This window comes from Pantherophis guttatus, chromosome 4, assembly GCF_059756535.1.
Source record: "Pantherophis guttatus breed Tessera chromosome 4, ASM5975653v1, whole genome shotgun sequence".
NCBI classification, from domain to species: Eukaryota; Metazoa; Chordata; class Lepidosauria; order Squamata; family Colubridae; genus Pantherophis; species Pantherophis guttatus.
This window is the reverse complement of record NC_142066.1, coordinates 59839771-59854968: the sequence shown is the minus strand read 5'-3', so window position 1 is coordinate 59854968 and position 15198 is coordinate 59839771. Positions and strand designations below refer to the sequence as shown.

General features: G+C 35.8%; 1 protein-coding gene across 1 annotated transcript in view; it reads left to right on the top strand.

Moving 5' to 3' along the window:
- The window catches only part of ACE (angiotensin I converting enzyme), a 40425-nt gene extending 26355 nt beyond the window's left edge, over positions 1-14070 (top strand). The window contains exons 13-25 of the mRNA XM_034416162.3: positions 902-1038; positions 2035-2193; positions 3645-3732; positions 4495-4638; positions 5437-5628; positions 6721-6818; positions 8244-8416; positions 9299-9522; positions 10188-10332; positions 10937-11035; positions 11151-11273; positions 12656-12843; positions 13139-14070. Of these exons, the coding sequence (XP_034272053.1) occupies positions 902-1038; positions 2035-2193; positions 3645-3732; positions 4495-4638; positions 5437-5628; positions 6721-6818; positions 8244-8416; positions 9299-9522; positions 10188-10332; positions 10937-11035; positions 11151-11273; positions 12656-12843; positions 13139-13317 (1949 nt within the window). The 3' untranslated portion in view covers positions 13318-14070. The remainder of the gene's footprint in view (positions 1-901; positions 1039-2034; positions 2194-3644; positions 3733-4494; positions 4639-5436; positions 5629-6720; positions 6819-8243; positions 8417-9298; positions 9523-10187; positions 10333-10936; positions 11036-11150; positions 11274-12655; positions 12844-13138) is intronic.
- The last annotated feature ends 1128 nt before the right edge of the window (positions 14071-15198 follow it).

The following is a 15198-nucleotide window of genomic DNA, read 5'->3' as shown; positions in this document are numbered from 1 at the left end:
ATTTTGTCCTGGTATGGAACAAAAGGTCTGCTCTGCGACCTTAATAGTTAGTTAGTATATTCTGTGCTACTTTCCGAAACAGATTTTTTTAAAAAAAAAAACAGTTACATGTTGAAGGTTCTAGCACAATCCTGCGACTGAAAAAACAGTCTTTCTGATGCTGGAAAAAGTAATAACATATAGGTCTAAGTCAGGGGTGAAATCCAGTAAGTTCTGACAGGTTCTGGAGAATCAGTAGCGAAAATTTTGAGCAGTTCAGGGAACCAGTAATGGAAATTTTGAGTAGTTTAGAGAACCAGCAAATACCATCTCTGGCTGGCCCAGAGTGGAGTGGGAATGGAGATTTTGCAATATCCTTCCCCCAGGAGTGGGGAGGGAATGGTGATTTTGCATTATTCTTCCCCTGGGGTGGGGTGGGAATGGAGATTTTGCAGTGTCCTTCCCCTGCCATACCCACCAAGCCATGCCCACCAAGCCACACTATGCCACCAAGCCATGCCCACAGAACTGGTAGTAAAAAAATTGGATTTCACCACTGGCCTAAGTCATTTTTTGCTGCAGTTTTTCACTGTAATTTTTGCCATAGTTGCCAAGGAAAGTAATTTGTGTATTCTCCTTTTCCCTCCTTTCCAATTGTGCATGATCTTCTTTGTCGGTTCAGATATCTGGCAGCAGCAGTCTTACTTAGCTGACATGGTGGAGATTATTCTGATTCTATCATAACTAATATAATTTTGATACAATTTGGGATCTTGGTACTTCTCTTTTTACAAATTAGACTCATACTGATAATAATTAAACAAATTCAACTTCTTTTTCCAAGTGATGATGATGTTATTTTTATACCCACGTGTATACTTCTTTATGTGTATACTTACACATTCATCTTTCTATCTTCCAGATAAAAAAACTGATGAAGCTGAAGCTAAAGAATTCTTAGAAAAGTATAACAGCACAGCTGAAGTGGTGTGGAATGCTTACACAGAGGCCCTTTGGACGTACAATGTCAACATTACTGAACAGAACAAACAGATTATGGTATAGTATATAGTCTATATTGTTTAGTAATCCTTGCAGGAAGTCCAAAAGAGAAACAGGCAAAACAGACAACATTCCAGGCTTAAAACAGTGAAATATTTTGCTTATGTTCTATTTATTACAACTGTCAAATATAGAGGCACATCAAGATATATGAATACTATATCGAGCTATGGTGGCACAGTGGTTAGAATGCAGTTCTGCAGACTACTTCTGCTGACTGCTGGCTGTCAGGAGTTCGGCAGTTCGAGTCTCACTGGCTCAAGGTTGACTCAGCCTTCCACACTTCCGAAGTCAGTAAAATGAGGACCCAGATTGTTGGGGGCAATATATTGACACTGTAAAAGAGGGCTGTAAAGCACTGTGAAGTGGTATATGAGTTTAAGTGCTATTTCTATTACTATTAGAATTACCCTTCATTGTACTATAAGCTACAGTGCAACTGGTTTTTCTTATTAAGAGCTATTCATATAAGCACCTTCCCCCCTTAATTTTGCATTTTTCTGATATTATTTTTTGAAGCAATTTTAGTGCTTCAAATTTTAGCACCACCAACTCCTCCTCCTCCTCCCCCCCTCCTTTATTGTATTGTAAATAACTGAAAACTGAATGGTGAAGATTTGGACATAATGTCCAGAGCTAAGACATTCTTGCTACATCTCACTTGATCCCAGTACCCCTCAATTCTGGCTTCTTGTTGTTGGAATTGTACTTCATATATAACTATTCTAGCATAATATTATACCATGCATTCCCTATGATTTGCCAGATTAAATTCTCTTATGCAGGCCTGTTACTAAACAATAATCTGGATTTTCTGAATGAATTGCTAGTTTGTTAATAATTGCAATTGCTAGTAACAGATTTGTGGTGTTAGTAATGTTAATAACCCTGTACGCACCAGATTATAATTTGAATTAACATATTTGTTGCTTTGGAGCAGAGAGCTCCAAAGCAACTGTTATCCTTCTTCATCTTTTCCTGTTCCCTTTGTAGTTGGAGAAGAATTTTGCAATGTCAAACCATACTCTGCAAAATGGATTAAAGGCTCGGCAGTTTGATTCCACTGATTTCAAAGATTTCAGAATAAAACGTATTCTGAAGAAATTAAGTGATATTGAGCAGGCAGCCTTACCTGAAGCGGAGCTGAAGGAGGTGAGATTGAAGGGAGATACTATTTATAGTGCTTTACAAAATTCTTGAATTGCATAATAATGGAAGTTTGTAATATTTTGCTTTTACTTGTAATGGTTTCTTTTGTTCTCATTCTTAATTACTTGGGCCTATTCACTTTAAGTTTGAAAATCTAGATATGTTACATATAAAATATAAATCAGCTCTTTTTAAAAAGTAAAAATTACTTCCCAGTTTTAGTTGAGGATAGTAAATTGAATAAAGAAATTAAATACTTCAACTTTATTTTCTGGAAAAGAGAGAGTGTATTTATAGAGATCAAGAAGCCACTATTAGAATAATTCTTAAAAAAAGAGAAGTTGTTGTATATTAATTATAAGTATTTGGTTGACTTTTGGATCTATTTAAAATAATTTTCATACCTAAGATACATAAATCTGGCTTTCTCACAGAAATAGAAAACGTGTACTGCATCTCTATTCTTTTTCTTTTTTTCTTTTCTTTTTTTGAGTCTCAGAGTGCTTCTAGAGTCTAGACTACCTTCTAGGCTTGGAATAAAAAGCTATGACTTTGCAACTGTTTGATTCCTGCCAGAACAGTTTCATTCTGAAACTGGTAGATTCCAGAATATAATGTTCTCTAGAGATCTCTAGCACAAACTTTGGACATTTACATGAAGTCACTGATAAAAGTGTTTGGAAAACAAAGTCATAAGTATGCATCCCACTTCTTCCTCAAATTCCCCTGATGCATGGAATCCTTGCCAGTGGATTCACATAAACAACTTCAGATTCTAAGATTTTAAGTAATTTATAAAATAATTATAAAGCGATAAAAAACTTTATGTAGTAAGTTTTTTACTTACTACCATTGTACCAATGTAGTTACTACCATTGTACCAATGTAGTAGCTCTTACAGTAAGTAAAATTTAAAATAGTAAGCTGCCAATCTGATGGAAAAGGGACATATCTTCAGTGGCCTGTTATTGCAAAAAGTGAGGCGTTTCTGAGTTTCTGATTGAAGACTATGCTAGAATTCAGTCTAGGTGAACTCATTAGTAGCTGTAGATAATCTCTTGATAATAAAGGAACAAGAAAGTCTGTTATGAATGAGTAATTCTCCAGAAGGACACAGTGAAAGGAATACTATTAGATTCTGCAACACATGAACAAGTTTTTATTCCATTATTTATTCTGTTTGCATCACAAATTCAGTATAATTAATTTCAGCCAATTTGTTGTCACAAATATTATCCTGTATTATTATTATTATTATTATTATTATTATTATTATTATTATTGAAAAAATTGAATGGTTAAGGAGTGCCATTATCATCCATTCTTATCAATTTCATAGTATATAATATGTTTACTGTTAAAATCCTTTATAGAAAGAATTGGTCAACTTCTAAACTAGAGAACACATAAACCAGTTTCTATACCATATGGTAGAATAATCTTATTTCTTTCAGTATAATCAACTGCTCTCAGAAATGGAGACAATTTATAGTGTAGCCAAAGTCTGCAGAAAAGACACAGACTGCAAAGCATTAGATCCTGGTAAGTCCCATCATTGTCACATAATTTTAAGGAATAGTCTCTTATTACTCCCCCTTAATTTTTTGAAACTTTGAATATAAAGTTACAACTTTATGTTCAAAGATCACTTTGAAGGTGCTTCTCATCACCATGAGAAGCAGAATTTAGATTTCATAAAGAAGATAGAGCTTTGAGTACACTGAAAATATACTTTCCCCGCTACAGGACAGCTTTCCATGACCAATAACATGGAATTTTAACTGTCCATCCCTAAAGGGTTCAGATCAGGAATGTTGTTATCACACAACAGATCCCACATATTTTAGACATGAAATAAAGGAGGCTTTCAAGTCATTTTGAGTCAGTGGAACTCTTTGATGGAACAATCTATCTTCAACAGGAAAGCACCCAGATGTTCAATAAGAAATTGATTAGGGAAAATATTAGTAATATTGTACTAATTATTATTTTGATGTTTGTGAGACACATCTTGCTCATGAAAACAGAATTGGATATAGTTGTATTGTTAGCATTCCCTAAAATATGTAGGGAAATATATTTCACTGCACTGGAGTTCTCTTTGAGAAGAACAAAGTGTGTGGAAGAATTCAGCTTTTAAAATGCAGAGAGGCCTCTCCAAGCTTAGTGCCCTCCAAATCTCTTTGTATAATTCCCATTCCTCCCATACAAAATATGCTCAATGAGGGGAATGTAAAAGGTATAGCTGGGAGATAAAGGTCCAATTATAAACATTATTAATATGTGTGCTGATTCCTTGTTCAGACCTTACAGATACTATGGCTACATCAAGAAATTATGATGAGCTTCTTAACATCTGGAAAGATTGGCGGGATGCATCAGGGAAGAAAATCCGAAGATACTATGAGAGATATGTAGAACTGAGCAATGCAGCTGTCAGATTAAATGGTAAAGAAATTTAATAATGTGATCAAGGAAAACATGGTGACTCAAAAGCTATAGAACCAATATAATTAAAAGTAAAACGCAAAAGCTAGAGTTATTGTGAAAATACTGATGGTATAGGAAGAGCCAGTTTGCTCAAGTCGATAAAGCACCAAGGTAGAAATCAGGAAACTGTGAGTTCTAGTTCCACGCTAGTCATGAAAACTAGCTGGGTGATCTTGGGCCAATCAGTCTCTCTTAGCCCAACCCACTAACAGGGTTATTGTGAAGAAAATAAAAAGCAGTATTATGTATATTTGCTGCCTTGAATTATAAAAAATATTAAATATGTAAATATATAAAATAATATATAAATAAAATTAATATTATCCTAGAAGAAAATAATCTGCGCTGACACTTTCAAGCATTTCAATTGTTGCTATAACAGTCTACCTCAGAATAATTACAGAAATGAGATCTAAGATGTCATTTCACAATAATGATTTTATGCAAGTTAATCAGTTTTGTTAGAGACTAGATTCATCTACAGATCCACAGATTGCATATTACTTTGTTTCAGTTGCAAAATGTTAGGCCTGGTCAGGATGAATGATTTTGGGTGTCAGAAGCGGTCCTATAGTGTCCTCATAATCATTACTATTTTCATAGTTTAAATAAAGAGGTCAGAATCAGTATTTTTCTCTTTGCTATATGGGTGTGAGGTATATGAGGAAAAGAGTAAAATATATATTTGCATATATATGCTGTCTCATAATATTAAAAAACTAGGTTCACAACAGATGTATGTGTGTATATGTACAGGGCATGCAGACAAGGGTGCTTACTGGAGATCTCTTTATGAAACACCAACTTTTGAAACTGACCTGGAGAACATCTGGAATCAGCTTCAACCACTATACTTCAATCTGCATGCTTATGTACGTCGGGCTCTATACAAAAAATATGGAGAAAAGCGCATCAACCTCAAAGGCCCAATTCCAGCTCATTTGCTAGGTACGTCTTTCCACCCAGGGCTGCTCTGAGCCATTGGGCAATGGGCATGCTGAGCAAATCCCCAGGAACTTTCTACATTTCTGTAATGTTTGCAGACCTGGTCCATTGGAGACCTATTTCCAATTGTTGGAAGTAATAGCATAACTTAGTAATGAGCTTTTGCTTTTCAGTTTTTCTTAAGATCTTTATAACAAAGGCAGGCAGTGATCCATTAATAAAGTGCTCCACAGAAGATTTGACTCAGGATTTATTTATTTAGTGTATGGCAAATACAGTACATAGACTTATAGTAGTTCGATTTAAAAAAAATCAGACATTGGGCTGGTATAAGCTTTTGATGGACATTCAGACACAATGTGATGGATATTTTGTCAAGGAGTACCACAATCACACTGAGGGGTAGAGACAAGCCCCCACTTGAACAATGATTCAGGATCATGACTCAGGATCATGAGTATTATACACAAGTATAAATGCATCCACAACCTGGACAAATACAATTCCAGGATAAGGCACTCTACATTAAGTATTTTAGAGGGGATAGAGCTTGGGGGAATCAAGTAATACTTGGAACACAGCCAAAACATGTCAACCATGCTGGAGAAAACATGATCCAGCTCCATTTTATCCTTTTCCTTGGAAGCCCAATTTAAGTAGCAATACTACGATAGCCAGTCCACAATCTAGATGGGATATTCACCTTTAAAATTGGTAGCTGGCAGTTTTCAACTGTTTTTTTCTCCGTAATTCCCACCATTTCCCCCCCAAATATAGTAGTCTGAGTGTATTTAGAGAAGTAAAATATAAGTTGCCTCTATTTTTAAAAAAATCAAATTAATTGTTATTTTAAAAATAATGTGTCTATATGAACATTCAAGGGACAAATGCAATTGGACATAAAACTATTTATATGTGACAGCTACAACATACTGCACATACCTATCTGGATATCATAAGCCAAAAATTTCATTAGTTTTAACTCCTCTTCAAACATAGCGATCTTCCCTCACTACCTCATATTGTAATTTGATTTACTTCCCTCCCTATATATTTTCTAGTTACTTATTAATCAACTTCACTTTTTATTTTTAGGTAACATGTGGGCACAATCATGGGCAAACATTTTTGACCTTGTCGTGCCCTTCCCTGATGCTACCAAAGTGGATGCTACTCCAGCAATGAAAAAACAGGTTGAAACACTAAATTTTATTCAATTGTTACTTGCAATGTTTTCTGATAGGAACTGAACATAATTCTTTCCCTCTTTAAAAACTCTCTGGAATAAAACTCTCGTAGTTGTTGGACATTTTTTTTAGTTGCTTATGGTGTAGCTGGGAGCTGTCGCTTTCCAATAATCTTCAATTTTATATATTCAAGCAAATAACGAAGAGCATGTGTCAAATATATGCTTTTGATTCATTCTACATCATGTAGAAATTTTGCCATGTTTTAGTGAATGATCCACAATAGCTGATTTTGCTATATCTGAATCCAGCCACTCATTCTTCCAGCCTTATTGGATACAGGAAGTTGGAAGGGAAGTTTCAGTTGGATCTGAACCTTAGTACTACTAACCATTGTGCTTCCAAAGCTGGTTCCTAAAATATATTTTGAATTCTGTTCTATGAATCTGCTTTGAGCAGTCATATATCTGCATTAATACAAAAGGGAAAAACCCTTTTGGGTTTTTCAGTTGGGCAAATTAATTAAATTTGCCCAACTGCAACTCAAAAACAAGGAAAATAAGAACTTCATTCAGAAGTTGACTGTAAAATTCAAAATATGACAAATCTCCATTGGAAGGACTTCCCACAGTCAAAATTGCCCCCAAGAATGTATCTTGTTGTGTTCTTATGTTAGATGTTGTATGATATTAGATTATGTAATCAAGAATGAACTTATAACTTCATTAGTTATGTTATCAAAATATAGCAGAACTGGGGAACTGGGCCCTCTCTTGGGCCACATTTCTTCAGGGGAAATCTAGAGCAGAATATATACTGTATCAGGCATATGGCTGAAATCAAAAGCAGTGGGGCCATTACTGCTACCCCTATCTATCTTTTGAAGCCAGCTAGAGTGGTAATTTGGTTTCAGTTCCTATGAATAGACACATTTTTGTGAGACTGAACTGGAGTTACAAATCTTAGGAAAGGACACAAGAGAAATCTGGCTTTTGGAGATTATTTCTCCTTCCTCCTTTCAATTCTGCACTGCCAGGAAGCTATCCCTGTCTTGAAATCACTGTCTTAGTTTGCTCTGCACTGCACAGTTAATATTTTATGGTTATCTTCTGGTTTTTATGCGGTATTTAAGATTATCTTCAATTAGAGCAAGAAGAACAAAGCCAGAAAGGGTGATTTGCTACTGTCTTAAAATATACATGTCTTGTTCAGGGGTGGGATTCAAAACCCGTCGCTACCAGTTTACTAGTGGACGTATGACGCTTCTGCAGATGCACAGAAGTGTCCGGGCAGTGGGCGGAGCCTCCCACTGCCATCACTACCGGTTTGCCCGATCCAGGGTGAACCAGTAGCAATCCACCACTGGTCTTGTTCTCAGATTCCCCTTTGCCAGCTTTTTAATTTTTGGCACATTTGCTCTTTTTTCCATAGGGCTGGACCCCAAAGAAGATGTTTGAACAATCTGACAGTTTCTTCAAGTCATTGGGACTTATCCCTATGCCACCTGAGTTCTGGAAAAAGTCTATGCTGGAAAAGCCAACAGATGGGAGAGAAGTGGTTTGTCATGCTTCAGCCTGGGACTTCTACAATCGGAAGGACTTTAGGTGATTGCACACTGAACTAAATGGATAAAACTTCTGAAAATCAGGGAGACTTCATTCCAATGGCTCATTGTAGCTAAAATATGTTTATGGTTTGTTACTTACCAGTATCCCTTACTGCATTTTACTGGGAATTATAATATAAACCGGTATTCCAGGAAGACATGAGTCACATTGGGGATTAATCCTACTGTTTGTACATTTCAAAGTATGTCCCAGAGTGACATACTGTTTTTTACTCTGCAGGTCTCTCTAGAACTGCTTTCATGTTATTTTCATATAACAAACATTCTTGGCCCTGTTTCTACACATTAATCTCATATTCCAATATCACATGTTGAACTCAACTCAGGGGTCTGTAAAGAAATTGCTTCTTAATAAATTTCCTGAAACATTTCTTAAAACAAGAAATCTCTCTGGATTAACTTTAATAAGAGATTTGATGGCCTTTTGAGGTTACAAAGGATCCTTTCAAAGGATACCCTGTAATTACTGATGAAATGTGGGATGTACATACTTGTTCCAAATATTACATGATAACTTGGCACAGATAGATGGCTATATTTGGGCCCTGGAGAAAATGGGTGTGTATTTCTTTGTTGTACTTTGGGGCTCAGTTCACATGCAAAAATCATTACGAGACACTGTTCTGTAAGCATCTTTCTGAGATAAGCTTATAAAGAACAAAGAAGTCTGCAACTGACTGTAATCAATTAATTATAAACACCACTGCAATTAGACCAGGTGCGATAAATTAATATTCTACCTATGGTTCTCTAGGACATGGATTGTGCAGGTTGTTTTATAAACTGCTGAGAAATTACTTGGTTATTCCATTCTTTTCAAGAAATTCTTCACCTCATTTTTATTATTGTCTTGTTTCAGGATAAAACAGTGCACTGTTGTGAATATGGATGATTTAATAACAGTTCACCATGAAATGGGACATGTCCAATACTTTTTACAGTATAAAGATCAGCCCATTTCATTTCGTGATGGAGCCAATCCAGGATTCCATGAAGCCATTGGTGATGTTATGGCTTTATCAGTGTCAACCCCAAAGCATTTGTATAAAATTAAGCTGCTTGAACATTTGGAAGACAATATTGGTAAGCAAATAGGGACACTTTATTACAAGGTAGATCTATCAGCTTCTGTTTTTAAGAAATGTTCAGCATTGATGCATCAGATTCATGGAGGCTTATAACCCATTAAGACTCATTTGTGATTTGGGTAGAGACATTTATCTTTCTGAATCAAATTCATCTTGCATGTTTCAAATACAAAATATTAGTTGATTGTGTTGTTTTTCATCCCATGCTGGTTTTTAATATTAGGGTGAGATATTTTGAATTAAATATTTAATTGCAGACAAATTAGTTTTGGGGGATTGTGTCTGTGTGTGTATGTGTGTGTCTGTGTCTGTGTGCGTGTGTGTGAGAGAGAGAGATACACAGAGAGAAAGAGAGAGACAGAGACACAGAAAGACACAGAGAGTGAGAGAGAGACACACACAGAGAGAGACAAAGAGAGATAGAGAGAGACAGAGAGAGAGAGAGACAGTGACAGATACACAGAGAGAGACAGAGAGACAGAGAGAGACGGAGAAAGAGAGAGAGAGATGCAGCTATTAAAAACATTGCAATATTGTAGAATTTGCCAATTAAGATTAGGGGCTGAAAGGGACATGAATCACAGTAGAGGCAATAGAAGAGATAAAGCAGAAGACTTGCCAGGTACCTTGATCTGTTAAAAACATTTTCTTCTTGGTCAGAGAGTGATATCAACTACCTGATGAGCATTGCACTGGATAAAATTGCTTTCCTGCCCTTTGGCTACCTGATCGACCAATGGAGATGGAAAGTCTTTGATGGGCGTATTCCAAAAAATGAGTATAACCAACAATGGTGGAATCTCAGGTGATTAATTTGCAACTGTCTAGTAAGAAGATTGATATTTTGGTATTGTTCTGTCAGAACTAAATCTTGAGAACTTTCAAGGAAGAGGACCAAGTCTGGCCCAAAATTATAGAAAGTGAAGTCAACACATGGCTAATAGGTGGCTTGTTTGAGAGTGAACATAACCATAACTGAATTATTTCAGACAGAGTTAAAGGTCAAAATATAATAATGTTGCCTTACCCTTAGGGGGCCTCCTAAGATAATACTTGGAAAAGTATTCCCCTTTCAAATCTATCCTGTGCATTATCTTTGCTGAAGGAATTCTAGGGGATTAAAAAAATTCATTCATTCATGCATTTATCTATCTCACTGATAAAAGCAACTCTCGACTGAAAATGCTGTTCTTTTGGGGACAAATCATTTGCATAGTTTTTGCAGCAACATGTGCAAAATAATTCTGAAAGGTCCTGAAGGAAAAAGAAATTCAGAAGGCATTTAAGTTTTTTCCATAGAAAGGAAAAATAATTATTTTTCAATCCGGTGAATGTAGCTCTTGAAACTATTTCATTTTTCAAATTCCTTAATGAACATTATCTTCTCTCTATGTACCTTACCTGTATAGATTGAAATACCAGGGTTTATGTCCTCCTACACCAAGATCAGAAGAAGATTTTGATGCAGGAGCAAAATTCCATATTCCTGCTAATGTCCCATATGTCAGGTAAGGATATATTTTTTGCTGGCTTGTGTATGTCTGTAATTTATGAAATGTTACATCACCATTTTTTCCTAGAATGGCCATGAGCTCCCCTTTTATCTCTCCCATTTCTCTTCAGGTACTTTGTCAGCTTTATAATCCAATTTCAGTTTCACGAAGCTCTGTGCAAAGCTGCTGGCCATACTGGACCTTTATACAAATGTGACATTTACCAGTCTGAAGAAGCTGGGAAAATCTTAGGGTGAGTATGCTGCCCTGAGGTGTGTAAATTTTACATTTTCTCAGGTTTTTTGCAAATATGTCAGATTCATCGAATGAGACTTTTTAAAATTACGCACTAAAATTTATTTCTCTAAACATATGTATTTTTAAGCATATAGTTTCCGTATTTCTCTAATACAATGCATTTTGCATATTATTTTCATAAATATTAAGGTTTGTTCTAGCTTTCCCCTAGTACATGATAAATTGTTCTTGGCAACTGCATTGCAGAATTTCAAACAATTTTGGATTCTATAATGGTTTGAAAATGCATACAAATTAGCTTTAAAATGTAATTTTTAAAAACATTTTTTGCTAAACCCTCAGCATCATCCTTATAAAGAGACTGGTAAAGTTGGCTCAGCAAGGCAGGTGACTGAATAGTTTAAATATTAGAAAAGGACAAAAAAAATATTAGGCATTTAATTGTCTTGAACTGCTATTGAATGATATTGAGGGAATTTTCTGCCTCATTCTAGAATAAATTAGTAAATCTTGGTTAATTACAGGTAGCTCCAAAGACTGGGGAATTGATACTAATCAAATTGAAACAAAACTATCATTTTAAATTTGAAAGTTATGGACAAAGGTCTTGGCCATTTACTAGTGGATAATTTGGTCTTCCAATTTACTTGGATTTCATTCTGATGTTTTAAATCATCAAGCTTAAAACCATTATTTGTCAGATAAAAATGTTTTATTGTCTGTTACAGTGTGATATTTCAACTGACAAGATATACATTGAATTATTGCCATCACACAACTAAACAAATGTCTATTGCTGCAGATAGTTCAAAATATGAACTAGTTCATGCAAGGGACTGAAAGACCATTTAATTTGGCTTCTTTCCCAAAACTTCAGCTGATACCCAACTGAAATAACTCCCAACTCAAATAATACCAACAAATCATATATTCTGTATTTGTGCCATTTCAGTAGTCAGCAATGAGGAGACTAGTCTAATAACAAAAAAGTATCCTCAGGTGGGATATCAGATATAAAAGCAAAACAGATTGTAACAAAAATGCTGAGATATAGCAAGGCAGCAGTTGGGGTGGGGGTGGGGTTGGAACTATGCAAGGCAAAAAAGCTCCCACTAAGAAACTCGCATCTTCATAAACTAAGAAAGAGAAAAATACCAACAATTCTACTACTAGGTGAAAATCTATTATGTAGATTTATAAAATAAAGGATGATACGCAAAGGGCTTTTTGGATTGCCAATAGGGATTTGGCTGGCTTCTGTAAAATACAGAATTCTATATAGATAGGCCTTTAGCTTCATTTAGCAAAATGACGTTATGTTTCCTGAGAAGGGAGGAGTGCACATGTACATCTTCTATAAACAATTTCTTTTTGCAGGGATGCCTTGAAGCTGGGCTTCAGCAGGCCATGGCCTGAAGTCATGCAAAATATTACAGGGCAACCCAACATGTCCGCTGAAGCTTTGCTGACCTATTTCGAACCACTGACAAGGTGGCTTATTGAAAAGAACAGGAAAAATAATGAAACTCTGGGTTGGCCTGAGTACACCTGGCAGGCTTATGCAGGTATTTAAAAGTTTCAACATTGGTATTTTCCAGAAATGAGGACTGGAGGGGGAAGTTTGCACATAGACCCTTTAAGCTTTCTGCTGATTGTGGATAGTGAAATAGCAAGACTACAGTGGGAACAGAGTCAATGCCCTCCTTTTCCTTCTTCCCCCTATACCATGCTTCTGCTCATTTCTACCCTGCTTAGCTTTTCTTTCTTTCTTTTTTTAATGCAGCTTAGTTTGATGCTATGCCTTCTAGGATGAGCTTACTTAAATCCATTCATTGTGTTTTTTTCTTGGTTCTTACTTAGGTGATTCAGAAGTCAGTTTCCTTGGGATGTCACTGAGCAGCAGTGAAATAGAAGCAGGACAGTGGATTTTGCTTGCAATTGGGCTTTTGCTTCTTATTACCACAATAGCCTTGGGTGTCAAATACTTCCTTAAGAGAAGGAAATCCTTCAGATCTAGTTCAGAAATGGAATTGAAATGAATTGAATGTGTTTAGCCTGTTTTCTACTATGCCTCCAAATGGGTGTGAAAAAGAGTTGAAAATTTTTTTGTATGTATATATGTGTGGCTGAATGAGAGAGATATCTGCATTTAGAATAGAAACTAATATTGCTTCTGTGAGTGTGTGTGTATGTGTAAGATAGGTTTGAGTGTTTCTAGAGAGAATGTTGTGTTACATACATGTTCTATCGCTAATATGCAGATATATGGCTGGGGAGAGTATGTGCGTATCCTATTTGCAAGGAATAATTGGAATGTGGATAGCTATGCATTTGTGTTCACTCATCCAACTGAGAACACTCCCATGAGAGGCACCCTTGTATAAACAGGGCAAATGTGCCAACAAAAGTACTTGACTTCTAATAAATTCAACAAACCTTTTGATTATGCAAGAGCCAAAACAAAAACATATATTTATTATAAATAATACCTGAATTTTTGAACAAGGGGAAAAGAAGTAGAAAAAAATGAAGCAATGTGATCAAGTTGGGGTAATGGGTATAGCTGTACTGTTTAAATCACTGTTGACCCAATACCTTTCTTCATATATTCATTTGAAGAGCTGGTAAATTCCATCAGGCTTACTTTAACTCAGGCAGAGAATATATTATCTAACAAGAGCTGTGTCAGATTTCTTCAGAAGTTGAACAGATGTTTTATGTGATCATGCCAGGAAGTTTTTAAAAGACTGTTTTGGTGCATGAATGACAATTAAAATGTATCAGTCTCTGTATATTCACTGTCTCTTTCATTTCTTTGTGAAAGAACAAGGAAGAAATCACAGATGGATTACAAGACAAGTCTTTGAGGAAAGGAAATCACTCTTCCAAATATATGCCCCCTATTAAAATATCCATCTTATAGCTTTTGACTACACCAATGCACCTGATAGATATAACTAGAAAAATGAGTAATTTAGCATAATAATCTTTATAATGATCAATATTAGAACATTAATAAACAAAACAAAACAGGCTTCATTCAGTAAATTCCAAACATTGGTATAAATGGCAGGCTCTGAATCTATCACTAAAATAAAGCTGAATGTCCAGGAGGAGAGCATTTTGTAACCTGTCAGTCAAAATAAAAGAGCCTCTCCCATTTCTTTCCAAAATCTACAACCTTACAGTAGTGAAGAGCAGGGTGAATTAGAATTTACATAGCAGCACCTTGAAGTCAGGCAAAAAATTTATTGACAACTAGGGTAGTTCTTTGAAAAATCAATGTAATATACTGTATATGGTATTCCTTATAATATACAAGTGCAGAATTCTGTATTTTATGCATATCATGTCACCTCGCATAATAGACAGAGTTGTAATCAAGATGAAAAGTTGCCTTACCATAAACTATTAAGGAGGCTGTCACAGAAAAACAACAACAACACCTTTTGCCAAAAGCATATTCAAGCTGCATACTTGTTTATCCGGTTCCTGGGCCTAGAAACTAACCCAAAGATCCTCTTTTTATTGGGGGATTCAGCCCCGATGAGTCCCTTGTATGATCCATTATTAGATGCACATATCTGCACAGATTGACTGATTCAGTAGGAAAACTCAGAACTGCATACCACCAACATAATAATAACTGGGAAGAAAGACATTTGAGTGCATCCCTGCAGAGGAGGAACTTTACTTGAACAACAGAGCAAATATGCTAGGAAGACAAAAGCAGGAAGGAAACACCAGAGGTTAACAGTCACAGAGGCAAAGTGCAAGCAGATTGAAAGGTGAAGAAGGAAGAAGGAGGAAATTCTAACTCTTCATCTCTACTGCACTGCCTCTTGTGGTCAATAGAGTGTGAGGTGCTGAAGAGTCAGTGAAACCGAAGTCAGATTTCCAACAACAATTCTAATCCCAAG